The 27,543-nt window shown below is 39.3% G+C and overlaps 2 protein-coding genes across 3 annotated transcripts in view; both read right to left on the reverse strand.

Annotated features, from left to right (window-relative positions):
- Positions 1-1,339: 1,339 nt before the first annotated feature.
- Positions 1,340-18,564, reverse strand: LOC309695058 (phospholipid phosphatase 2-like). Its single transcript, XM_082515455.1, has 6 exons — positions 18,215-18,564; positions 5,754-5,905; positions 5,360-5,622; positions 4,425-4,482; positions 3,794-3,970; positions 1,340-2,458 (listed from the first exon to the last, which is right to left on the reverse strand). The coding sequence occupies exons 1-6, from the start codon at positions 18,273-18,275 to the stop codon at positions 2,321-2,323; spliced, it is 849 nt and encodes a 282-aa protein (XP_082371581.1). The 5' UTR covers positions 18,276-18,564; the 3' UTR covers positions 1,340-2,320.
- Positions 18,565-19,240: 676 nt separating this feature from the next.
- Positions 19,241-27,543, reverse strand: part of LOC309695452 (interleukin-6 receptor subunit beta) — a 22,111-nt gene continuing 13,808 nt past the window's right edge. Inside the window, exons 11-17 of one of the 2 annotated variants that reach the window (XM_082516115.1) lie at positions 27,064-27,252; positions 26,821-26,925; positions 25,327-25,473; positions 23,385-23,516; positions 23,191-23,287; positions 22,990-23,071; positions 19,241-22,425 (exon numbers count right to left, since the gene is read on the reverse strand). In XM_082516115.1, the coding sequence (XP_082372241.1) occupies positions 21,751-22,425; positions 22,990-23,071; positions 23,191-23,287; positions 23,385-23,516; positions 25,327-25,473; positions 26,821-26,925; positions 27,064-27,252 (1,427 nt within the window). In that variant the 3' untranslated portion in view covers positions 19,241-21,750. The other variant, XM_082516116.1, reaches the window with a different exon arrangement.

The raw sequence follows: 27,543 nt of genomic DNA on the forward strand, positions 1-27,543 counted from the left end.
GTGTTGCCATGTTTCTCCTGGCAACCCTTTTAAACAAGTAAACTTTGTCTTACTGCCCAAATCATCACCCATTATTACCATGAACGTTAACATTTCCCATCATAGGCCTATTGATATTGATTTTTAAATTTATTTTTGTCAGTTTCTCTTGGGATGAATTTGTGGGAACATCTGCTTCTGGGAAGATTGCGGCAGAACCTGAATGCTCCAGACGAGCAAGCTGCTGAAACTTCTTGCCTAGCAGACTAAGTGAGCATTTTCCCTGAAGTTAAAATGAATTAAACAGTTGCTGGTTGTATAAAAGAGTGAATGCTTCAATTACAATAGACTTGAAATCCATAAAACAAGAGTCCTTTGACCTCAGGAAATCACATGATAGGGTGGGGCTAGGTTTCACAATGAGTTCATCTGAAACCTTGGCTGATGGTGACCTACACCCGTTTTCACACCTTGGCTCGTGTGATTAGGTAGAGGATCAATAGGGGGTCCATGTCCCTCTTGGGGGGGGGGGACACTCCCATAGGGCTTAAATCTGGGACTCTTCACCATTTGACCATAGAACTGAAGAAGCTTCTCAGATGAGAAGTGAAATGTCTTCAAACAACTTAAAGAAGTCCAGATGCTTTTTTTCTTTTCTTTCCAGGCTACTTAGACAATGTATTAGAAAGTTAATCTGCAACATCTCTATCCAGACTTAGTACCCCTGTAGCTGTAGTTGAGCCATTTCTGAGTTTGATGCCAAACAACTGATTTTTGTTTCTAATCAGAATCCCCCAAATCTCTTTAAAGCAGCATTTGAGTGAACAAGTAGATTTAGCATATCATGTAGCCTAACCAGTCTCTGGAGAAATATTTGTGGATTTTTAATTACTGTGTGCACCATAAATCTAATTGACAGTGTACTGGCATGGATGTGAAATCATAACGGCTCAGCCGGGATAATGAAATCAAAACTATCAGACTACCTTCTAAGGGCAAGTGGGAACCTTTTGTACAATTTAGCTGAAATGACGCTAAACATGGTTTTGTAATAAAGATTCTTTGCTTATGACAATTTATGAATAATTGCTAACAAAGGGGGGAAAAAAACCAAACAACTTCCTGTTTCATGCACTGGCTCACCAGCTTCATTCCTCTGGTAGAAAGGGCCGTGAGCTGCAGGTTCTGACTTGAACCCTGCGTCACTGTGTTGTACAGAGCTTTCGCTAAGAATGCAGCAGAGAATAGCTCAATGGAAATAACTAAAAAGAAGGCATTCTCTCTGTGGGAATCCACACAAAAGACTGCTTTGCATGCCTTTCTTCATGCTGATAAAATAATCATACACGGAAGGTGAATATGCTGGCAAGTATTTATGGAAAACTGTAAAACACCCTGAAGGCTAAAGGAAGTAAGTGATTACATTATGTACAATTTCACAATAGGTTACACACGTTGTTATAAATGGGGAAGGAAAAGGTCCATGAAGGTGTATTTACTTTGTATCAAAAGAGGAAGGTTATAGGATGAAGATGCCTCAGGAACATCTCCATTTGTCCTTGGCCGTCCCTTTCAAGTCTGAGAAAAAGTGACAGAAGGAACAATATCGCCATAACTTCAGTAAATTAGTGGTCATACATTCTTGAAAAAAAAACCAACAATTGCACAATTTATTAGATATAGATTTTTTTTTTTAAAAAGTGTTAGTGCTACAAATCATCCTGTATGTATATTATGTCAGTGGAAGCACTCCATAATTACACTTGCATATCTTTTAAAGACAATAAAGAGATGTCTGTAGAAAAAAACAAACAACAAAACTAATGGGTGTCACAAAGAGGCAGTCGAGCTCGAGAGTAGGTAAAACATCAGTCTTATCAGACTGTAGCAAAGTGTATAACATTATTCAGCCTCCAAGGATCGGTTCTTCCATTCAAGGGCAGAACAAAATCTTTGGAATTGAAATCGGACCGATCTCTTCAACTGTCAGTCACTCTTAAGTTTGACTCACAGCATCAATTTCTCAGACAAATCTGAATCTTTCTGCAAGAAATAATTATGAAAATTTTAAAAAAATGAACATAATGAAAAAAAAAAACTCACAAAACCCACTCATTATAAAACATAAAAAAACAACTCAATCACATCTTTGCAGCATATAAACACAAACTTATAGAGGCCCTGGAGTTTTCATAGCTGTGAAAGTGTTAGGGAGATCTAATAGCAGACTGTGCTCTGCTGCTTTCGTTGTTTTTTTCTTCTGTGCACGTTCTTTGATAACGGAGCTGCTGTTATAGAGTGCGAGGGCCGGGCTGGTGAGAGTAGCTGTAGGGTGGTGCGCTCATACTGATCCGCTGTAGCTGTGATTTCTGTGTTCTGAATCTGAAGGCCTCGGTTTACATTCGAGTTGTTCAGTCTCTGGTGTTTGCGGCTCAGAAACTGGAGGGCGCTGCTTGAAGAAATCGGACACATATCGGACCTTTGGGAACAAACACAGTAACAATTATAGGCTATTACGTTGCTTAATAGAAGCGTTAGCATTGCTTACAGCTGACGCTACTGCTTTACACTGTAAATGAATAGTTCAGCAGTCGGTCTAAATTATACCTTTTAGATGTTGGGATTCAGCTTCATATTATACCACAGAGTAAAGTCACAAACACACAATTAACAGTTATAGCCTCAAAACGCCAATAGGTGTTCTTTGCAATAGCCAGGTGCTATTCCCAAGTATAAATGTAAGTCACATTTATGGCATGAACCATTGTCATTTGCAGCCCATCCCATATGGAAAAGAAATAGTAAAAACATATGATTTACTCATGAAAGTGGCCACTTTCTCATTACTTTCATATATTTTTTTAGTAAGTATACAAAACATACAAGTTTCATTATATAATTTTTCAAGGGATCTTATGTGTTTTCACTCTTGTATGCTTTTCATACAAGTTTCATACAAGACAGATAAAAACTTTATAAGATTTATATATATCTTTTCCATATGGGATTCTTACAGGGATGATCATGATGTTGTGCAAGCTAAGCTACTTGAACTTTTTCCAGGGTACATCTTTAATGGCTTTAAAAAAGTCATTAAAGATGGTTGCAGAAATTTAATTTTAGTTTGGATTTTTTTCCCCCTTGGTTCTACAATGTCTTAACAAGGTCAAGAGCTCTCGCCTCTCCCTGGCAATCACGATTAACTGCAAGTGGTTGTTCCTCTCTGCCATCATTAAAAGGCTCTGCTGCATTCAGCTGCATTCATTGGCCCAGGGGTAGACAACTCCAGGCCTCGAGTGTCCTGCAGGTTTTAGATGTGTCCTTGATCCAGCACAGCTGATTTAAATTGCTAAATTACCTCCTCAACATGTCTTAAAGTTCTCCAGAGGCCTGATAATGAACTAATCATTTGATTCAGGTGTGTTGATCCAGGGTGAGATCTAAAACCTGCAGGACACTGGCAATCGAGGCCTGGAGTTCGACACCCCTGGATTGGACTGATCAATACTCAGAACAGTGGGAAAGTCCAAGAAACTCAAGAAGTGGGTCCCACTACTTCTTTGCCAACCTGAAAGCTGGCAAAACTCACCAAAATCCCTCATTAGGTCTTTGTACTTGTCAATCTACACCATTTTACTTTAGGAAGAGGCTGCTCAGCCAGCCTTTGGATTCAGAAGTAATGATTCAAAAGTGGAAAAATATGTTTATCAACACTTTAAAAATAGAGGATTTCAGTTTTCACCTTATATAATCGTATAAATGTCCTCAGCTTTAATGATAAACATCAATAAACGTGACGCAGAAATGCACTCACTGTGAGCACAGCGATGAGAGCGCCCTGCAGCAGTCCCACCACGACGTCGCCCGGGTGGTGTTTGTAGTCAGAGACGCGCGTGTATCCCACATACAGAGAGAACGACACCAGGAAGAACTGGATGGTGGGTCGAACCAGTCTCGTCCATTTCCCCTGCATCCTGGCCTGGACATAGAGCTTTACACACAAAAGTACAGATTCGAATTCAGCTCGAAGGTTGCGCACATTAAAGAACCATTTTTTTTGTGGGAAAAAACAAAACAAGATTAAGGTTAAGATCGGAGCCATTTACCTATAGCAAATTTCCTGACTTCCCCCCTTAAAAAATATTTATACACTTTTTTTAAATCTAAAATTTGTCCCACTTTATCCATCCAGCCCCCCCAAATGCAGAATGCTGATTCCTGTGGAGTTTGAGCAGCTCACAATTCACTCCTGAAAACCCCTAACAGGGATCAAACCATTAAATCTGTCACCTTCCGGCCATTGTGCCACGTGTGGTATAGCAACAATGGTGTTTTTTTTGGTCTGTGTCGACCACATTCTCCTGTTTGGCTTAGTCATGTGTGTTTTTTTGGTAAACAGCCATTTCAGAGCTGCAGAAAGTCTCACGCTATGAGGACACACTCACCGACAGGAAGATCATGCAGTACATCCCGAAGGACGAGTGTCCGGAGTAGAACGATAACCTAGGGAGCAAAATGGCAGCATTAGTAATGGTTTTCAGTGAATATGAATGGGAACCAGCATTAAAACTAGGCCTACTTATCAGTTTGTTTACCATTTAATCTAAGGTAAACAATCTTAACAGTTTGGGCAATCTGCAGCCGACATTTTTGAATATTTTTATTTCTGGGTATTACGTCCAAACTAAACAAATAAACAGTCATCCAGGAAATGGAAACATGCACGTTGCAGTCTATTTAAATTTAACCTGATAATACTGATAGTATCCACTTCCTCATGTATACATTAGTGTGGACACTCCAACACTCCAGCAGAAACCAAAGAGATATTCGAGTTTTATATTTATATTGATTATATTATATTTCACTGACGAGATGAAATTAAACCTGTTATTGCTAATCTAAATAGTTTTTCAGTTATAAAACTGATAAGGTCAAACTTGGTAAATCAGTCCATGGAGAGAGCAGATCTTAAAGATTTTAAACTAAGCTGTCAGTAAGTTGGGGTTTTAAGAGAGAGGCTGCCTCAAACCAGGATACATCTTGGGATCTTATTCATGAGTGATGGGAAAATGGATTGAGGACTGAAGCGGCCTCAGCAGTAATAAAGAAATAATAAGCTAAGCCGAAAGGCAAAGCTTTCGATTTACCAGTCCATCTGCTTCCCAGCCAGAATGAAATCCCGGTTATGACTCAAAGAGTAATACAAGCTGCCAAAATGAGTTTCCTCTGTACAGTGGCTGGGCTCAGCCTTAGAAATAGGTTGAGGAGCTCACACATCCAAAGGGATGAAAATTCATGGCATTTTTCAAATCATCCATTTACTCCTAGCTCTTTGCACTGCACATAACAAATCTGATAGGTGTCGTAAAGTGTCCACCTGGATTCAGTCACATTGCGGTGGCTGCCGTTGCACTTGATCTCCAACATGTATCCATTACAGACCACTGGCTTGCAAACGTCTATGAAGTTTGGACGAGGACGGCCAATGGTGAACTTTGCCAAGTCAGTCAGCGACTGGCTGATAGCGGCTCCAAACAAGTAGGTGCCCACCACTTTGTAGAGAGCTGACAGGTATTGGTTGAATGGGGAATTGGAGCGCAGACGATTGGTGTGCACCAGGTAGGCCTCTCCTGTTGTGATCTGTGGAAGGAAGGGGCCAAGATTTATTATTTGGAAAATAAGATTCTTTGCAGATTGCCTGTAGAAAGACACAAGGTTAGTCTTATTTTTCAGTAACTAGGGGCTCAGCCAAATCAGACACATGGGCTTACAATGACTATGGAGCAGGTGATGGTGACTGCAGCCATCGTCCCATGAGAGATGGTGTCTCTCCTGTAGGGATAACGGATGCTCTGATCATCGCAGTAGATTCCTCTCTGGTAAGGCTTGAACATCAATGTGAGAATGGCTGAGGGTAGAGCCGCTGTAAAAGGGGGGGGGGGGGGGGGAAGGGGAGAGAGAGAATACACCTTGAGCTTTGTTTTAAAATTGCAGTATGCTTTCTACTGCTCAAAACAGTATTAACTCAAATAATGCAGTGGAGATAGCACTGTTACTTGTTCATTGTATTCACAGTGATTATCTGTAGTCACGTGTGCTGAACTTAAACCACATTTAAGTATTTCCAGTAGTAATGACGCATTTCCTGTTGGGTGCTGCGTGTGGAAAAAGGATAACTTTAAATGATTTCATTTTCCTGATATTGTATTGAGTTGAAGTGTGAAAACTGCTCCAGTGAAAATGTCCTTGCAATTGCAAGAAAGAATAGGAAGCATGAACAGCACACACTCATTTTTATACTGAAATAAATCCCCCATTGTCTGCTGTTGTTCTAAATCTGCACCAGAAATCCAGTCACTTTTCTCACCACAAGAGAAGTTTCTCATGTTATTATGATTTCCTGGTGACTTAAGGTCACACAAATGGTTTTCACATTGGCCAGATAAAAGAAAATAGGTGACATCAAAAAGCCATATCAAAAATAAAAAAAATGGAAACTGTGGCTGGTTTGGGGTGATGCATGTTGCTGTAGAGGGGTTTTCATCGAGCTTTTGCAAACCCTTGCAGAGACTGGAAAATTACTACTGTAGTCTTAAAGTGTGACTACACAGTGAAGGTGCAACTCAGGAAACAGCTAAAAACACACTGGCGGACTCATCTTTTGGCTTTGCGCACAAGCCGCGGCGCTACGTGGTAAATGAATTTGTCATCGGTGGCAACGGCTTCACCTCTACAAGTCGCGTTTACTCTGTAGAGGAACTGACTGTCACCATGGCAACACACGCGACATCACAGCCAACACCTTTGACACCAGGGCAGCGTTCACAATGTGAGGGGCCTGGGAACTGACGACCGGAGCGGGACACACACTTGCATACCTCAAGACATTCGCACGTGCTCATGCACACCAGCGACAGATATAAATGGGTTATTTCAAGCCATGCATACATGTATAAAAGCTATAAAGAGCTGCGAAGGACAAAAAGAAAACTGGTTTCAGCAGTTTCTGTCTGTGCAAACAAGACGAAGAGTGGGGCATCTGCAGGAGGACATAAAGCTGTCTCCTAAATCAGAGCAGGACAATAGTCCACTTTAAAGGCCTAATGTCAGAAACTTTCTACCCCACAACACTTAAATCGTTTTCCTGTTTTCAAGAGCTTCCTGCTGAATATAATAACAGCAAGAGATGGATAAATGTTGTTTGTTTGCTCAAAAACTATTGTATATTTATGGGTGTGGAGCTGCTCGCCACTGACAGATTGCTTCCTTCCTCTACTGTATGGGCCTGACAATTCACATAAGATTACATTAAAAGCACAGATAAACTTTGATGGAAATTATCTAGACTCCCTTCTGCAGATGTTTGTTGTAGTCTTATTCTTGTTTGGGAGGATGTGTGTCACATCCCGACTACCCCTGTCATACAGTTCTTGAATGTGGCTCCGTTTGTGATGATTTTTGTGCATCTTTTATACACATTTCCCCAAAGCATGACAGATTTGGTACTTCCACAAACTTTAAGATCTTCATTATTTATAAGATTAACCCTGGGATGCACTGATATATGGGCTAATACCAGCCTTGTTGATGGACATTGGTCTGTCTGCAGATAAGAAGGTATTAAGTGTTGTGTGATTACTTCAATTATATGTTCGCCAAATGTTCAAGAATTGTGTGATGAAGAGCTGAAAAATTTAAAAAACAGGTAAGATGCTGTTGTTCTACTAGTAAATGCATAGTTTGAACAATGTTTGTTCAAACTGGGCTGTGCCTCTTTCAGGGAAAACTATGGTACAACCTTATGGTGCATCACTACTATTATACCATAAAGCTGCTGGACCCTGTTACATGGCACCACAATGTCATATCTGTAGCTGTAACTATATACTAAGGTTGCACAAAATGAGGTACAATTCAGTTTGATGAAAACACAGCCCACAGGGGGCATGTTCTGTTCAAGTAAATATGACTTAAAATATATAAATGAAAAGTACACCAAAGGAATTTAAAGAGCAAACACATACAAGTCAAAGTGCCTTTTAACCTGCTTATAAACATATGGGTGAAGATAATTCGAGCATTTAAGTTATGCTTTTTGTGACAAATCTCGAACTCCGCTGCAGTTTAGTAACACAAAAAACGATTGCAGGTCACTGAAGTGACTCTTTTTGTAGGCCATCTTTTAACAACGTAACACTGAATTGCTCATGTCACCATGTACGTTTTGTTCTTCTGTCTATCTCTTTAAACACCTATTGGTCTGCCACGCCTCCTACTTTGTCACCATATAAGGGACACTTTAAGTCTCCCTGACCTAAATAGCCTAACGCCGGATTTGTCATTTGTTACAAGTCTGAACAAGCGCCGCTAATAATATTTGATGACAAGCAGTTTCCTCATTAAGGAGAAATTATTTTCATGAAAGTTCTCCCTTCGCTCATATTCATTGTTCCTGTAGGTCAAGCATGCTTTCAGCTCCACTTTGAAGTCAAACCAAGCCACTGTTTATTCTGCAGAGCATAAGGATAACATTTAGATAAGAGACTATTTGTTTGACACAAATCTCCAGTGGCTTACGCATTGCCAGGGTGGAGATGTGTTGAGCAATGATCTTAAAAAACATACATGATAACCACTAGTCAGCTTGCTTAACAGATTTGGTGAGGAAACCCAAGTCAGACTTGCTCCGAGTTGCTGGGGGTGAAACTATTATCTGGACTGGCTCTGTTATTACAGAAGGCCTGACATGTTTTTGTAGGCTTGTGCTGGCAGGGCGGCCTCCCATGCTAGCGTCTAGGTCAAATTGATCCCAAATCAAATTTTTCATGCACCAAAACTACTTGCAAAAGTAAGGCATACCTAAAAGGGATTGTTTAAATACATTTTTATATTTCTTATTCTTCATTCTGTAAAAGGACATTTCTCGCTTCAAGAGCTTAACAACCTTTTGTTTTCTTTCTAGTTATTAATTACATGGTTACTTGTATGGTTTAGCAACCCACATTCTTATCACAAAACTTTAAACCTCAATAAAATAAGCACCAACATTGAGTGTGGTTGTCATCATAGATGGCTTCTCTTGCATTTGAGGTAGGAAATGCTACTCGTAAAATGTGGTTAGAAAAACAATCTCACTAGAAAAATAATCCAAACAGATGTGCTTTTAATGTCTTATTTAAACCGTCTTGCATAACTTGTTGAACCTTCTATAGAAGCGAATGCCTTCGGTAGGCGTTTCCTCTGGCTCCCTATTTAACTAGCACGGTGAAAAAGATGAATTGTCGTCCAGTACGCCTAGAAAACTCTTTCAATTCATCAGTATGTTTTGCTTGAACATACCTCAAGACAGCACCATGACGTCAGGACTCCAGCCTCTTGATTTACTTGTTGCTTCACCCAACCTCTCCCAAGCTTCAGACTATAGATTACCTCCCTGAATTTTTCCTTTAAAATGCCATCAAAGAGCTTGGAAATTCAAGTCATTGATGTTTCCTCAATGACTGCAATGACCAGCTCTAAGGAAGCAAAGTATGCCCACAAACCATGATGCTGCCTCCACCATGCTTCACAGCTGCAAGCCTGAAATGCCTTGCAACACATTTTTTTGTGTGTTTATCGACTCTTCCGATGATCTATATTAATTTGCAAATTAGTTTTCACTTGCATCATGTTTGCCACATCCTGCATTTGTTTTGCAATTTATTTCTAAAAATAAATAAATAAATAAAAGCATTTCGCAATTTTTTGTTGTTTTTTTTTGTGGGGGAAAGGGGGTGGGGGGCAAACTCATGTAGAAGTCTCAAAAACCCATGTATCAAATATGATACTCTTGGATTTAAATGGTTAAAGGAATGACAATAATGTTTGTGGTGTCTTTAAATTAACGTAATTATTTTCAACAATTTTCTTAGAGTAGACATGTGAAAAAGGCTTCTGCTTATTAGTGTTTTGTGTTTACTCCTGGGTTCTTTTTCACCTCTTTGTGTGCAATTTTGAGATCTTTTCAGGACTCCAAGAGAGCCTCCCTTTCAAGGCAACGTCTCATTATAGACTGATTTACACTTGGGCCTTATACACCGCTTCTTCTAACGTCCAATAAAAAAATGACACCGGTCTTAAGCAGAGTTTCAGTAACTGGTTCCAATCTCATTTCTTTAATTTACCCCCCCCCTTTCTTGGTACTTGGAAGAGAAATCATTAGTAAAGAGGTTTATACACTTTATGTACTTCCAGTAATCAACAGTATTACCTACTCTGTTCTTACATGCACAGCAAATCTTGAGATCCTGAGTCTTAATTTTATAGCTTAGCTGTATTTGAGGACAAAAATATCTGACTCAGTTCCAATATACATAAAAGGGAGTTATTCCTCCCTACAGTTGCAAAGTGCTTGCTCATAGGAGACTGTCTGACTATTAGGGTTCTCAAGCAAATACCTTACAAATTATATGGTGCTTTCAGATGTTAGTCAAACTTGTTCCCAGTGGGAGTTGGCCTCTGTCAAGATTGTTGTTTGTCACTCCTGTTCATAACTTATGAAGAGAATTTCATTGGCATAGTCAAGTGGAGAAGATGCTCCACTTTGGTGGCTCCTGGATCAACTCTCTGGTTTTTGTGCATGATGGTTGGCTCCTTCAGGCAGTGACCTCCAACGTGCACTGGGGCGGTCGTCGTCAATTCTAGCAGTTAATTTAATAGATGCAGGTTTTAGCTCCTTCTACTTACTTACTACTTTATATAATCAAACATCTCCCATTTCAAAAAAGTTAGCTTTTATGTACAGTTTTGTTGCACTTCGGCAACATATATTTAACAATAAAGTTGCGCTGTCCGAAACATTTTATGCTTTTTTGGTTTTTTCTTCAACTTTTCCCCTCCATTCATCTCCATGTTACCCATTTCCCTCCTTATTTTAATGTTTAAACTCAAGTAAACTCAAGGTTTTGTTTTTGTTTTCTTTTAATGTGAAAGTAAAACTAAACTGCAAACAAAGCATTTTACTCATAAAATGTACCCAGTTTTGAATGTAAGATCATAAAACGTTGCTATTTTTTGGATCTCTTCTCCCTCCTTTTTTATTTTAAACTAAAGGAAACCATCTGAGTATAGCAGTAAAATGTTATTTGGTCAACTGAAAGTTTGTATCATCCTACTCCGAAATTTTACATGTAGCTGTCGAGTTTTATGTTGTCCATAAACCTTTACAGCTGCAAACACTGTAATAACTGTTCAAATCTCTTTGCTAAAAGAGGTACACACACACACACACACACACACACACACACACTCCCAAGTTTCTGATAACTTTTGCCTTTAGTTTAAAAAAAAAAAAAAAAAAAAAAAAAACACAGGAGATTCAAAAAAAGGAAGGAGAGACAGTATTGTTTTAGGCTTTCATAATCCCTTCTGGCGAGCATGCACCCCGATTCCACTTTGAGAAAATAAACATAATGGAATTTGGGATCAGACACAAGTACAACTTCCCCTTGACCTCTGACCCAGCAGGAAGGGGAAAATGTTCCTGTTATTCAGCATTCAAGATAAGTGATGGAAGTCCATACTGTGGCTCATCTTGAGAACTGAACTACTGAGACATTTGCTGGGAACAGAACCACAAACGGCTAACAACTAACAGCAACGTATGTGAACATGTATCTGCACATCTCAGCAGATGACTGAGATCTGTGAGCCTGCTGAGTAACTTCATGGTTTGTCAGCTAACAGGGGTTGTGTGGAGGTGATCTTAAAAGCAATATTTAACTTGTTAACTTTTGTTTATATTGGCAAGTTTTTCAAATTCTCATTGCTGTTACTTTTCTCTACGATACATTCCCAAGAAGTCAGCACAGCAAGAGAACAGTGTGAAATCAGCAGTCCAATGCTGTAACATTTTCATGTTTTTATCCAGTCTGTCTGCAATAGTCAGCATTATTCAGTTTTTTTTTTCCTTCATAAACCCGGAAAACTGGAATTGCAGAGAAAGTGGATCACTTCCTGTGAGGCTGGGGATTTTCCTGGGAAAGTCCTAGACAACACTGGCTGATAAAAGCTTTATTTTGTAAAAGAAGAAGAAAATAGCAAACTGTCTGTTTTGAGTTTTAGAGCTGATAAAATTTTGCTTTTGTTAGCTTTAGACGGGGTCAGGCTAGACAGTTTCCCCTCATTTCCAGTCTTTGTGCTAAATTAAATCGACTCCAGACTTACTGTCTGCCATGTGACGGATGTATGATACATATTGGCCAAATTCTGATATTGGTCAATATGGCTGATTGATTAATGTTTAATTTGCAACAATGTCAGTGGACATCATTTATCAGTTTTTGGCTGGCTGAATGTTTGAAAAAAGTTTTTCCTGTGCTCAGTCACATTTAGATATTTCAGATATTCTTCAAAGACACAAAAAATATGTACTAGAAGCCAACTGATTTATCAGCAGACCAATATTATCGTCTGCTTTAAGCCATTTTTAACAGCCAATAAATGAAAATGTATTGTAAACATGCAGAAGAGGCATATGAAACACCCTTCAACATTGCTTAGTTTGTCCACCAGAGGGTGCTCTGCAGCTCCCTGCCGGCCAAAGACCAACAGCAACAGGGTACACAAGTAAATAAATAACCAGGCATAACAATTGCCATGTTATATCTGTTTGCACCTGAAAGACAAAAAAAAGAAATATATTATCTATCTATCTATCTATCTATCTATCTATCTATCTATCTATCAGTGGCTATATCAGAATATTATATTTTTAAAATAACCAAATATTGGTGTCTTAAAAAAAAAAAAATCAGTCAGGCTCTTGTGTGTGTACCAAATACCAATATTTGAACATATCGATATCAGCCCACAATTTCACAATCGGTGCATTTCTACAAAAGCGGGATTAATCTTCTGATGGAATTCCCAGGAACAGCACATACTGAAAGCCTGTACTATATCACTTCATAGGGTTATTTCAAGTGCAATAATGTTGGATCATGTTTTAGTGGCTTTTTTAGCGTTTTGTTTTTTTAAAAAAAAAAAAAAAAAAAAAAAATCACCTCTTTTCTTGCTTAAACTTGTCTGTAAAAAGAAGAGTACAGAGCATGAATTAGGCCATTAGATTTTGTTGCCCATAGGTCAAACCTTCATAAGAATCTGGTAATTTTGTCCATTGGTTGTTCTTACCATGCGTTTGATTTACATTACACTTTTTAGTTTAGTTTGCATCATATCCAAGCCAATAGTTTATTGGTTCACATTCGTAAACCTCTCATCTTACAGATCTGTGGCTTTGACCTTTTAATAGAATGCTCACACACACACACACACACACACACACACACACACACACACACACACACCTTCCTTTATGAAACGACCACGGAGGACAATGTAACTACGCACACACAGCCTGTACTATGTATGCCAACACAACAATCATATCTCGCTTCCATTTTCACGCAGGAATGTCAGAGAGCAGAGGTCAGCACTTCCCACTTGACTCTGACATGCATTTGGCAGAAGCAGATACAGTGTGTGTGTGTGTGTGTGTTGTACACAACATGGTCATATCTTTGTGGGGACCAAAAATTGGAAGTTTACTATATTTGTGGGGACAAAATCCACGTCCCCGTGAGTTTGAAGGCACGTTGAGACTCAAAATGTGGTTTTAGTGTCAGGGTTAGGCATTCATTTTTGATGGTTAGGGTAAGCGGCTAGGGAAAGCATTATGTCAATTAGATGTCCCCACAAGGATATGAAAACAACTGTGTGTGTGTCCCATACATGTCAACAAATTGTCAAAAATGGCATATAAATAACAGCTCTCGAGCCAAACAGCTGTTGTCAGTCACTGGCTGTCATTTCCGCAATACTGCAGCTCTTCTATGCTTCGGACCCTAGAAACAAAAAGCATGTATAGTTTCTGTTCCTTATAGCTCACGCTTATTAAACACAGAATGTAAGTCTGTGTTAAAGGTATCACATGAGCATTTTCAGTTTCATCTGATACATTTAGGTATGAAACCATAAGTCATCGATATAAAAACTAAAAAAAAATCTGCCCTGCCTTTGCGTTGCTTGAAGTCTTATGTGGTAGGGAACTGAATAAGTTTGGGTTTCCAATGGTTTTTGAAAGAAAAGAAAAATACACCCTCTGTCAAATGTAAAGTTTTACATACTTGGACATTACGAAAAGAATAATTTAAAAATTGGGTAAAACAAAACAAACAAACACGAGACAACAGTATATGACTTATATTAGGTGATTACATATTGAACAAAAGCTGAGCTAAAATGCAGAAGCAAAGTTTGAAAAGTGAAGTACACCCCACGTAACTTGTAAAACCACCTTTAGTCATAGTAATGTGAAGTAATCATTTTCTGTATGAATTTTGGTACACTTTTTATTACCACGCTGTTTCTGTTCTTTGAGGTTTTCGAGCAGTCTGTGCATCACTATTTTAAGGTTCCCCACAGTATTTCAGTCTTGTTAAGGTCTGGTCTTTGAAAAAGGAAAAGACTCAAGGTGTTGCAATGGCTCAGTCACTCTGTTGTAGCTTTGCTGCTGTGCCTGGGTCCTGTTGAATGATCCAGTTTGGGCAAGCCTTTAGTTATCAGATAGATGGCCTCACTCTAGAGTTTCTATAGTGATAGATGGCTCTAGAGTACTTTGCTATGCAGAGGGGTTTATGGTGGACCCAATGACTGAAGGTGCCCAGGTCCTTTTGCTGCAAAACAAACCCAAATAATCACATTTCCATCACCACGTTTGACAGTTTGTATGCTGTCCAGTGTTCTTGGACAAGACTTTGGTTTGCAAAGTTCAGATGCAACTCTGCAAGCGTGACCATGTTGTTTTTTTTGTTTTGCTTCTTTCAAGCATAGAAAAGGTTTCCTTCTGGCAACTCTTCAAAATAAACAATACTCGTTCAGTCTTGTTCTAATTGTACTGTCCTGGATTTTATCATTTGCCTTGCTAACTGTAGTCTGTAGAGTCTGAGATGGGATTTTTGCCCTCTCTGATCATAGCATGGTCTGGCATTGGGGTGACTTTGCAGGGATGCTGACTCCTGGGAATACTGGGAACCATCTGCAGTGTTTTCCACTTGTGGATTTTCTTTTCACACTATAGCATAATGGGCTTTAAATTCCACTGCCAATTCATGGGCAGCAATAACTACTTTTTTAAATGAACTGCTTTCATCAGCTTCTTGATGCTAAAAGAACCTCTCAGCTGCTGAATGATATGGAGGATATCAGTATGACTCAGCAGATGGGTGGGGGCATTGTTGTTGTTGTAGTAGTAAGAGTCCACCCCCAGCAGGACAGAAGTGTTTGATGATGGGGTAAAGGTGATCACTCTGAACAACTTTGTATTGATTTGAAATGACTTTTCCCTCTAAAAAGGGACAACTAGATGGACCCAGATCATGCTAGCAAAATTCCTCCTCAGCATAACAAAGCAGATCCCCTCACTGTAGGGGGTCAAAAGCTTAGGTTTTCCCCCTTTATTTGCAAATTGACTGGATGTGTATTGATGCATTCAAGCTTCTGAAACAGATTCAGTCTGAAATCAGAGAATGAGTTTTGATATTCTTTTGGTTTTAGAGAGGGGGGAAAAGTGATTAGAACCACCGAAGCAGCGTGTAGATAGCTAAAAGCTGCATGGTCAGCAACAGCTGGGATAGCTCTTGCTGTCTTGCTGACGGGCAGCTGGAAAGGCTACAACTCAAGATCCTCTTCATGTACAAACAGTGTTTTAAGTGAGACAACATTACAACAGTTTCACTGATAAAAGCAATGAGTTCAGGCATTTCCTTCAGATGGATTAGTTTAACTTTGTAGTAAACAGCCAAAACAAAATGTCAGCGAATGGAGGAATGTGGATCCGTTAAGATATGTATGTACAGAAGGTTTAATAGAGTGCACGTTCAGTTTTTTCCCCATTGTATTCTGTCAAATACTGTTAAAATGGTGGATGTTCAGTATTCAGTTCAGCATTTTACACCCCTATCAGTTAATTTGGACATGTACGCTATTACACATATGCACACACTTCAAAACCCTCTATAGTCAAGCTAATTAAGGATGAAACCTTATTACAATAGTTTACACTTGCAGTCACTCGCAGACCAATGGCAGATTACGTAATTTTAAAAACATTTCTGTTCCAGTCAGTACAGGGAGGATGAACTTTTTGGTGAAAAAAAGTGAACTTTTTGGTGAAAATGCACAAGACAATATCTGACACACACCAATACCTCAACCTAGCTTTAAAGCACAGTGGAGGCAGCATCATGTTTTAAGGCTGTTTTGAATATTGCATAAACACCATTTACAGGTTTCTGTCAATGCAGCAACAAAATGGTTAAAAAGAAATACATGAATGAATGGGGAACACCAAGTCTGAATGCTGACCTTTACTAAAATGTTGAGGCTTGATTTGAAGGAAGACGTTTTCTCAATAAATCATAGGAATGTTGAACACTGTTTATTTTTTCAGGAGAGTAGTGGGAAGAGAGAAAAAAAAAAACTTCCTCTTCACTGTGAGAGCCTCACAAGCACCTATGAGGAAATATCTAATTGAGGTTGTTTCTAATAAATTCGTATTTAAAGGTTTACTTATATTCTGCAGGCTGGACTGTGGTGGGGGATTATTCATTTTGTGTTCAATAAATAAATGAGAAGTACAGTCTTTGTGTGTTATTAGTTTAGTCACCACATTTTATATGCATTTAGTCCTGAACCGACTGCAGATTTATAACCATGTTTTCATGTGAATTCATAATCACTTTCACAGTCCTGACTAATCATCCTTATACCATGATTAGTCAGCAGGAGAAAAGGGAAAATGATAAAAACCTTGGTCAGCATTAATCATAATAATTATGACCTGAGAAAGGCTTCATCTGGGATTTCACAACAGAATGATTCAATGTTTTAAAAGTTCATTCTACATGTTTATAAGATCTTCAGCCAAAGAGAAAAAGACTATGGCGAAATATTGAAATAAGATCCACCAGCTCACCCCACCAGGTTTTTTTTTTTTTTTTTTTTTTTACAAGGAACTTCTTTAAGGCACGCGCACGAACACGCACACACAGGATGCAGAATGGTTATTATCATTGTTATCATTCCTCCCTTTCAGCCACCAGATGGGTCCACAATTGGATGTATACATTGAAAAAGCACACGCACACGCACTTGCTCCCTCATATTTCACTCCAGAAAAATCTACCATGAGAATTCAACATCAGTGTCCAGATTTCTTCTTCCACCATGTGGTACAAACTGTCAGGGTGACAAAAATGTGAGAGGTGTGACACCAACAGCTGGAAGATACCAGCTTCATTAATGGATTTGTGCCCTTGTGGTAGATCACAGCAAGTCGCAACAAGCCATTTTGGTTCTAGTCTTTCAAGACTGACATATTCAGTCTCTGGAGCCCACCCTCTTCACATACACACACGAAGACGCAAAAATAAACACACCTTTCAGCAGTTCCCATGACAGGATTTTAACTGTCAGAGAGAGATATTCAGTGACACTGATCTTCGCTTTTCCTCTTAACCTTAAGTTTTTGGGTTTTTTTTTTTTTTTTTTTTTTAAAGGAGGAACAACCCTGCACTTCTTGGCAGTATGAATGCAATCAAGGGGAGGTAGAGATGCACGCACGCATACACTGACGTGCACAAAGTGTCGCCAACTGGCTGACAGTGATATGAGATAGCGCGTGTCCTATTTTAACCCCGATCATTTCAGTGAAGAAATCGGTGCAGTGACACCCAGAGATAAACAGAAGTCCAGGCAGCTTTCACACTCAGTCCTGGGAAAGATTATTGGCTTGTTCGAACAAGGTAGAGACCGATACCGACTCGCACAGTTTAACAGTATTGCATACTTTAAAACCACTGCCAGTCATGGTCCTGATGTTTTTCCCGAATCCGTGAGTAAAATCTTAAAGGGGCGTTAAAAGTTTCTGTAATCTTGCAGCGACCCATGAAGCAACATGTTGGTAATCTACCAGAGATATATAAATCAGACCTGTGCGTACGGTTGTGCAATCCCCTGTGCGTCACTTTGAAGGCCATTCAACTTTTAATGTGGACTTACTATGCTGTTGTTCCGTCCATACAAAAATCACCAGTGAACATTAAACCACAGCCAATAACCTACGTCCAGAAACTAATCACGTTTTCAGCCATATTGTCAGGAGGAGGAGGGCAGAACGGGGGTTTTCACTTACCAGCAAAGACGCACAGAATATCCACCGCAACCAGAATCAGTTTCTTCCCATGTTCTGCCATGCTTCTTCAGACGGCTCGCCACTTTTATAAATAATAAATAAAAACCGCGTTTGGGGAAAAAAACAAAAAGCAGGCAGGAAGGTTGTAAACTGAACACCTGGAGAAACTGTGGACAAAGTACTAACAGGAAAGAATAACCTGCTCGCTCTTCCGCCTCCAGTGATCCTTACCTGCCCGCCTCCCTTTATGCCTGTCTATCTGTCCGTCTGTCTTTCTATACACTTCGCTGTTGGCAGGTAAGTCGCAAAGGAAGCACGTTTTGGTTTAGCCTGCCTTTTTTACGCACGGGGGGCGCGTCTGTCTTTACAGAAAAAAAGAGAAAGCTAACAGATAATTGATCGTCCCAAAACGCTTGATGTTGGAAAAAAAAGGGAAATTCCCCGACTTTCTCTCTGCTTTCCCTTTCTCTGCTTAGTTTGCAGGGTAATTAAAAGTTCGGCAATGTTCTCTCCAGTGCTGAGACTTTTTTTGGGATAAAATCATGACACCCTTTTATTTTTCCAAACTAATAATGAGTGCAGCGATTTCACCCAACTTTGGCCTGGTTTCGCACTAACAGAGAGTCACTTAGGTAAAGTATAGCACAAAAATAGGATACAGTGCTGTTATTTAAATAGTTACAAGTGTACAATTCTGACCACGTGCTTGATTTGCAGGCTGCTTGCAGAGTGATTTATATTATCAAAATGTATACAATTAAATATTAATTTCATTAATGTGAACAAGCTTCCATCTCACAATTCGGCCCTAATAAGTTTTTCTTATCTCTGTTTTTATGTTCTTGCCTTTCGTTGCTTGTCGTAATGGCTGAATTTCAGTTAGTCTCTTTAATTTTACACACAATTTACACACAGACTAAATAAAGATTCCTTTATAGTAACTATAATGTGGTTTGCTGAAAACGAATATATATATATATAGCCTATAATATATATTTTGTTGGAGTGATGAATCGAAACACAGAATTAGCACACAGTAAATTTAATATTTTACCCTTGAAATTCTGGTTCATACATTGAAGTGGATATTTTAATTCTCACAACGTACAAATTATGTAAACCAAATACAAACTCAGCTCGGAAGTATTCACAGTTACAAAGATGGCTCATTCTACTGTAACGATAAACTCAAGTCAGCAGCAGCATTTTGAGGGGTCTGACTCTGAGACATGTACATTTTTAAAACATGAGCCCACTTTCCAAACTGCAGGCGTGTAACAGAAAATAGGTAACATGTAGCAGAAGAGTCTAGACTAGCTGTAACAAACCAGAAAGAAATGCTGTTAATGGACAGTCTAGTTAGTCTTTGTTCACAGTATTTATAACTAGTTCAAGTCCTTTTTATATATATAACTAAATCTATATCTTCCTACTTAGATAGACAGATATAGATATATATATACACTCACTGGGCACTTTATTAGATACACCTTGCTAGTGCTGGGTTAGGCCTCATTTGGTCTTTAGATTCAACAAAGTGCTGGAAACATTTTGGGCCATACTGACGTGAGAGCATCACACAGCTGCTGCAGATTTGTTGGTTGCACATCCAATGATGCTAATCTTTTATTCCACTACATCAAAAGCTTCTCTACTGGAATGTGACCTAAGTACAGTGAACTAATTGTTATATTCAAGGAATCAGTTTGAGATGATTTCAGTTTTCTGACACGGCATGTTATTTTCTGGACACAGCCACCAGAAGATGGTCATAAAAGGATGGATGTCGTCAGTAGCAATATTCAGGTGGTAATTAAACAATGCGCAGTGTGCCAAAAAAAGCGTAAGACCACCATGACCAGGCTAAATTGTTGATATAATGGAGGAATGATTCATGTTTTTATCTTTCTTACTCCAAATTCTGATGCTACCATGTGAATCTCACAAAACTCATCAGATTAGGCAACATTTTGGCACGGCATGTGGTCTTCTGCTGAGGTATGATGCATACTTCAAGGCGTAACATCTGCGCATTCAGATATATGCTTTTTGGTTCTAATTAGTGGCTATTTGAGTTGCTGTTGCCTTCCTGTCAGCTCAAAGCAGTCTGACCAGTATCCTCTGACTTCTGGCATCAACAAGGCATTTTTACCTAGAGAACTGCTGCTCACTGGATATTTTCTTTGCTTTTCTTTTTCTCTGGACCATTCTCTGTAAATCTCAATAGATCAGCAGTTTTGGAAATACTCACACCAGCCCAACCCTAAAACCAATAACCATAGTCATTTGAATCTCCCTTCTTCCCCATTTTAATGCTCACTTTGAGCTTCAGAAGATTATCATCTATGTGTCTAAATGTACCGAACTGGCTAAATAGACTAACCAGTTGAACTTGTGTATCTAAAAGAGCGCCCAGTGAGTGTATGCTTTTTTTCTTCTTCATAGGCACACACATAAAGCTTTCAGATACCTGATTTCAACTATATAAGCAACAAGAATAAATCACTTCACTAAAAATAGAAAAATAACAGCCAAGTCAAACATCATTAAAATACAGGGAGCAGTTTGCGTTAACATTCCTCAGCACTGACAGCCAAAACATGCGGCGTGTATATTAGTAAGATGAGAAAAAAAAACTTCATAATGCCTCAAAACATATACAAAAAAGTAACCAACCAATCACAAATGAGTGTGTTTACATATATATATATAAATAATCCATCCTCCCTTTGACTGCTCATATTTATCTTGTCAAATAAAAAAAGATGTTCTTTACAGAGCCAGGCCAGCTGTTACCCCCTGTTTTCACTTTCTATGCTTCTGCAGAGTATAGCTTCACATTTACTGTAGAAAAGTGGTATCCACATTCTCATCTCCTTCTTAGGAAGAACTCGTATAAGTGCATTTCCCTAAATGTCAAATGTCAATGGCAACTGATTCCTGTTCACATCTTTTTTGATGGGAAAGATTCCCCAGCCAAAGCTTGAGAACATTCCCATCATTGGAGAATTCCCAGTTGCATGAAAGGGGCTAATGTTAACTGGACTGTTGTCAGCCGACCTTACTAATTACAGTTACTGCATCCTGACTTTGAAATCATTTGACTACAAAAATTAAAAAACAACAACAACATTTTTTCCATATTTTATGACTAGGAGACAGCAAGGTGGTGCAGTGGTTTCCATTTTTGCCTCATAGAAAGAAGTTCCTTGGATTAAAGTCCACTGGCTACCTGGGCCCTTTCTGTATGAAGCTTGTATGTTCTCTCTGGATACTCCAGCTTACTCCCAGAGATATGTATGGGGTTAGGTTAATTGGTGATTTTAAACTTGCCATGAGTGTAAATGGTTAGACTGGTGACCTGTACTGGGTTTACCCTGTCTTTTTGTCCTATGACACAGCCGGAATAGGTTCCAACACTCGCCCCGGCAACTGGATAAGCACAAGGTGGATGCATGAATGTGTCTTTACATATAAATAAAACACAATAATGACATTTTTGATGAATAAATATTATGTACTTCCCTTTCGTGACACTAAATCGTTGACGAAATGTAAGGATCACACTCCACAGGACAGTAGGAGAAATCCACAAAGATAGAAGGGAGAAACTGTGAAAATGATGTTGTGAAATTATCTGAAGAATCACTGGGATGACGGATGTTGTTAGACTGCATCAATGAGTTAAAGCTGCTTTGAGAAAAAGGATGCTTGAGGGAACTGATTTCTGTTGTGTGAGAAGGTAAAACAGCGGAAGAAGATATACTGCTTAAGTCAGAGAAGGAAGCGGGGATGTGATGGTGCTGCAGAAAATGATGCAAGGTTTTCTGTTCATCCTTGGGCTGTGACTGAGATGGCTCGCTGGCTCCACCTAGCTGCAACTTAGCATCATTGACGTTAGCTGTCTGCCAGTCGTACTGGTCACAGGAGAGGTGTACAAGAGGCCCGGGAGTATTCTGGAGCGGTCTGGATAACATGACACTGGAGTAATCTGAGCAGCAGGGGGAAAGATCAGTTGCAGACCTTCTGGTTAATGTTTTCCCTGATCTACTAATGTCAAGTGGAGACCGGAGACTGGAATATGTTCGCAGATTACAGACACCCTGATAGCTGTGGTCCTGATCCAGGCTGGAGTTCTCCAGCTCACCAAGCACAATGACTTCAGAGTATTTGACTGCAGGCTTCTCCGGCAGCACAAGAGGATTCATACTCTGTGGGGGGAAAAAGCAATGAAGTCAGACATGCTATCTCTATTCCAAGCTCTTTGCACTGCCACTGCTAAGCACCGTACTTTAGAATTTTAAAACAGAACGAACAAGAACTGTAAAAATGGCAAAAAAGCACAGACTGCTTTCTCTGTCTGAATTCTGAATTCACAAGTGACCGACCAGAGAGTTTATCAGCTTGGCTCCAATGACCCACTTTGGGAGACAGCCTCAAGTGGCCATCTGAGGAATTGCAGTTCTTGGCACTTTGCATTATGTGGCTTGGTTCCCACTGACAGTAGCCTTAAAATGGATCGACAACGGGTATTTTCACTTTCAACTAATTGGGCAGCATATATTTTTTCTCATCAAACATTATTTAACACCCGTGATTTGCTTTACAGTATTTGCAGCCACAGATTGGTACAATAAAGTCTGCCCTTTTGAATAGCGGTAAGCTCCATAGAACAAACAGAACAAATGTCAGGCTTTTGCAACTCAAACAATACATGAAAGAAGGATCAATTGATTATTGGTTTTATTGTGATTGGCTGAAAAAACCTGATTTACCTCCAAGGTAGTTTTAGGGGCCCAGTGGGACAAGCTACTGTTGGAAGGATCAGGGACATCTTTACACAGCTTCTCTTTCACACTAAACATCACAGAAAATATAAATAAATAAGTAAATAAAAAACGTAAAAATTCATCTCAAGGCTTTGCATGCAATAGCTATATGTTTGTATAAGATAGATATTTAAATGGATATCTTACATTCCATGCTGTACTAGGCAGGCCATCAGTATCAGTGCCAATATCGTCAGCACGAGTGGAACGACCACATACATCACTACCGAGATGTCCTCAGAGCCTTCAAAAACACATAAAGTTGTTAAATATAAAGGTGTGTGTGTGTTTTATGCTTTCTTTTTTTTTTACTTTTAAGGTTCATTTAAGTTTGTCCTCACGTATGTGCACATTAGCCATGGTCCCAGTTTCTCCGGCACCAGCCTCAGTATTGGCCAGCATGACGATGGCGTAGTTACCGGGTGACAGATTCTGCAGCGTGTAGCTGCGAGCGTGACCAGGCACAAAAACACCTAAATATACATGAGAAGCTATAATTGGCAAAATGTGATAAGGCAGGCGATCCATCAAGTCATAACAAATGGAAGGAAAAACAAACATCAAGCCTTTTACCCCTTTTCTCTCGGTTAACTTCATCCTCAAAGGAAAACAAAGACAAGTCGGTCTAACCTTGCACTTCCAAAAGGATTGCTTTTAATAAAGCGGTGTTTAAAAAAAAATGCATGATGTTTTTAATCTGTAGTTTTTCATCTATGCTTCACATATCCTTTTGCATCGTAGCGTGTTTTTTATGAGTCTGAGGACATGAAGTGGCTCAGACTGCTGCATAGTAAAGGTTTAGTATTGTTAGTCGTGTTTCTGCTGTGTAAATTCGAGAGTGGCTGTTTCGTGATTATGGTAGTTTACAGTACTGTGAAAAAGTCTTACCCCTCATTTCTTTTTATTTTGCTACCAAAACGGGAAGCAGGTGCACCAATTTATTGAAACATATGCAAACAGACATGGAAATACAGTATCTATGTAAATGTTGAGGTCGGGGCTCTGGGGAAGCCACTATGAGGGGAGGGGAGGGGGGGGGGGGGGGGGGGTTTCTATCCAAGAATGTTTATATTGCACTGGCAGTGTGAGGTTTTTTTTTCTCATATTGACAAAATGAAGACACCTAATCAGATGCTTTCCAGGCAGATCAAAATCTGACTTTAAGTTTCTGTGTAATTTCATCAATCTCGTTGAGATTGGGCTAAAATACAGCCTCAACCCGTGACAGAGCCTCCTGTGTTTTACAGATGATTGTTGACACTCACTGTTATACCTCTCCTGAACTTCTTAATATGATTTGATGACCAGTTGAACCGAAACTAATACCGCTCATCTCCTGTAGATAGCATTTGGTTTTTTGGCCTGCCACATCTTCTTTTGTCCTTCCTTTGTCCAGCTGCCTCAAATGCCCAAGGACACACTGCACATCATGCCAGAATATGCAAAGGTTTCTCTCCCACTCTCCTTTTTCTGAGAATATGCAAAAGTTTCAGCTAATACCTCTTAGGAGATCACCTTGTTGGTGCAAAGAAATTATTTTATGACTGTGTTTTCTTTGGCATTTTTTTTTACATTCAAATAACGAAATGGGGAAAAAAGCATTAAATGGCTTGAGAAACAATACCAAAAAGAAATTAATATAAAAAAAACATAGGACCGAACTTAAAATTTGTAAAAAGCAGCCAATTTGCAGCCAAATATGGAGAACTATTGCTCAGGACCACGTTCTTTTTTTGTACAATGAAGTACTCATAAACTGCTGACTCATTTCTACAGGGATGAAGTTGTTAAAAATAACAAGTATAGGGTCTTTACAATATAAAGCACCTGTGAAGCTGGAGTCTGCCACAGCGGTGATTTGACTAAATGTCTGCATGCTAACGTGCTAATGGTGACAATAAAAACATCCCGATGTTTAGTAGGTTTAGTAAATACCTCATTTTTGCATTACTTTGGTTTGTGCAAATGCACAAACCAAAGTAATGCAAAAATGATCACCCTGATGGTTGATATGCTGTTACATTTCACAACATTTTTTACTATTATAGTTTGGAAATGTCACTAAAAATGTGCCAAGTTCATGAAAAAGTCTGCCATTATCAGTAAATCTATGTTTGCCAAGTAGATGCTGGATGTTAAACTGAAACACAATTGCAGCTTGTTGGAGTGAAATGAAACAAAAATCAGATACTATGTAAGGCCATTTTCATCTTGTTGCTGATCACTTTTGTGCGGCTGTGTATAAAGTAAAGGTGTGTCTTCATATGTGTGTCAGGGACTCACTCCTTGCGGGCTGGTCTCTGGTTCTGTAGTACAGAGTGTAGTTACGGAGGAAACCACGAAGAAGCTCCACAGGTACAGGACTCCAGGTGAGCTCCACCATGCCGCCTGAGATCTGCTGCACTTTTACGTCAATACCAGCTGAGGGTGCTGTGCGGACAGAAACGAAAGCAGGCAGTGCGATGATGGCGATGATAACTAAACCACATGTTGTAAGAAAAAGGCTATACCCTTATTTCCCAACACCATCCAATCTGATTAAATTGTTTGCACCAGGAAACTGAGATGATATCATCTTGCCCACGAGTAGGTGACCTCCTTCCGTGACAGTGCGCAGCATTTCTATTCTTTTAAAGCTCTTTGAGTGTTCAGATAGAGTATAAGAACCAGTCCATTTACCCCTGTTCAGCATCTTGAGACAATGTCCCTCATTTTGACTGGCTCTGCAGAACATGCACTTTTCTAATGTCTGCCTTTTTATTATAATGAAATCAAGTTTTAGCCTATCTAATGTGAAGCCAATCAGTGAAAGTTGCAAATTACCATAAAGTCACAAGCTTTGCAGATTTTAATGAATCTGATGGAAACTCTATTTTCAGAAAAACAGAGTTTTTGTCCTTTTTGCTATTGTTATTTTTCTAATTTTGCACGAAGGGAAAATGTGAAATGAAGTGTGCATGCCATAAAATTGTAAGCCAAAGCTACATTCAAATATAACACATCTGCCTACATCCAAAAACTGTTTGCACATTGTTGTTGCTACGCATTTAGTTTGTTGGGGTCTAATCACCCTATCTATATGTAAAGGTGGACTGGGAGATTTTTATTTATTTATTTTTAATGAAAAATATGCTGTGTTGAGCTCACTAGATCACTGTCACGACTTAATCAGCACCAACACAGATTCAGCCAACAAAAACAAGAATTAAAACGGCAGCTAAAAGTGACTTGTTTGTGTTGCAATTAGCCTTACCATCCTTATCAGCAATGGCGTGATGATGGTTTTCATGACATACAACACGAAGTCATTGGCTTTCATAATGCACAGAGATTATAGTGCAACTCATCTTAAGCATCAATGCTGCCATTCAACTATTTATATATATTTCTACTATTCATTCATTGTCCACATGAATTGCACAATTTTGTAAAAGAGTCTACTTCAGTTGTTAGTTGGATTACTTTGAATATTAGGAACTAATTTGCAAGAACATTTTTAAGAGGTGGAGCTTGAGCCAACTTGAAATTCGCCCTTGTATCAGCGAAATTATTCGTTTAAAAAAAGAAAAAGTTCATCTTTAACAGACGACCTTGAGAGTAGCAGTCACACGCACGATGGGGAAATTGTGAAGCATTGTGTATTTTATTTTTCTTACTGTATTTTTCACAGTAAGAAAAATACACAACCCTCAAAAGCCAAATAACAATCACATCGAGGTTGAAAGGCTACTTTAAAGCTCAGCATGAAACAACTGCAGTGTTGCACAGACTACATACTTCCTTGCCGTGTGTACGTGTAGAGCGTTGTGTTTTTCCCCGCTCCTCGTTCGCCATACACGGCTCTCACAGAAACAGCATAACGCTCCATTGGCTTTAATCCCTCTGAAAAGAGATTAAACGTGAAATACACTTTACTTCTCTGCTCTGTGTCTTCCTCATAAATCATCATCTTGATAAGTGGATATTAAGATTGATGGCGCCGCAGTTTTAAACAGGCAGAGTTGTATTTTACAGGATTACCTGTGATAACCAGCGATGTCTGGTAGCGATTCAGCTCTTCCCAGTATAGCGTGCTGCTATTTTTCTCTCTCACCGCAAACCACTCCACCACATAGCTGCTCACAGATGCATCAGTTGGAGCCACCCACCGAACCTCCAAGCTACTGTCGTTCAGAGGAGTTGCAGTAATGTGGCATGGGGATGGTGACTCTGTGGAGCGAGGAGGAACAAGATGACTACCACGGGATTTAAAAAACAATTGTTAGTGCATTAAATTTTTTTTCTGGCGTCTCTTGTTTGATATTGGTCCCTTATAATGTCATAAATTACCAAAAGTCAGATTAAACAATGGTGTCGGTAAATAATGGTGTATCTGCACCATTATTAGTACAGTTTGCTGTCTAATTTGTTCACAGGATTTCTTTTAGTGTAATACCTGCCCTTCCGCCAATGAAAGATCTCTTTATGACTGGCAAATTAACTTTTAACAAATGCGGATGA

The sequence above is a fragment of the Aulonocara stuartgranti genome (genome assembly GCF_965226115.1).
Source record: "Aulonocara stuartgranti genome assembly, chromosome: 19".
Taxonomy (NCBI): domain Eukaryota; kingdom Metazoa; phylum Chordata; class Actinopteri; order Cichliformes; family Cichlidae; genus Aulonocara; species Aulonocara stuartgranti.

Excerpts from the sequence above, each read along its gene's own strand:
- LOC309695058 (XM_082515455.1), bottom strand. The coding sequence starts at position 18,275 with ATGGCAGAACATGGGAAGAAACTGATTCTGGTTGCGGTGGATATTCTG. Across the intron at positions 5,623-5,753 it reads TCACCTGCTCCATAGTCATT|ATCACAACAGGAGAGGCCTA; the intron begins GTAAGCCCATGT and ends TTCCTTCCACAG. Across the intron at positions 2,459-3,793 it reads CTCTCATCGCTGTGCTCACA|GTCCGATATGTGTCCGATTT; the intron begins GTGAGTGCATTT and ends TTGTTCCCAAAG.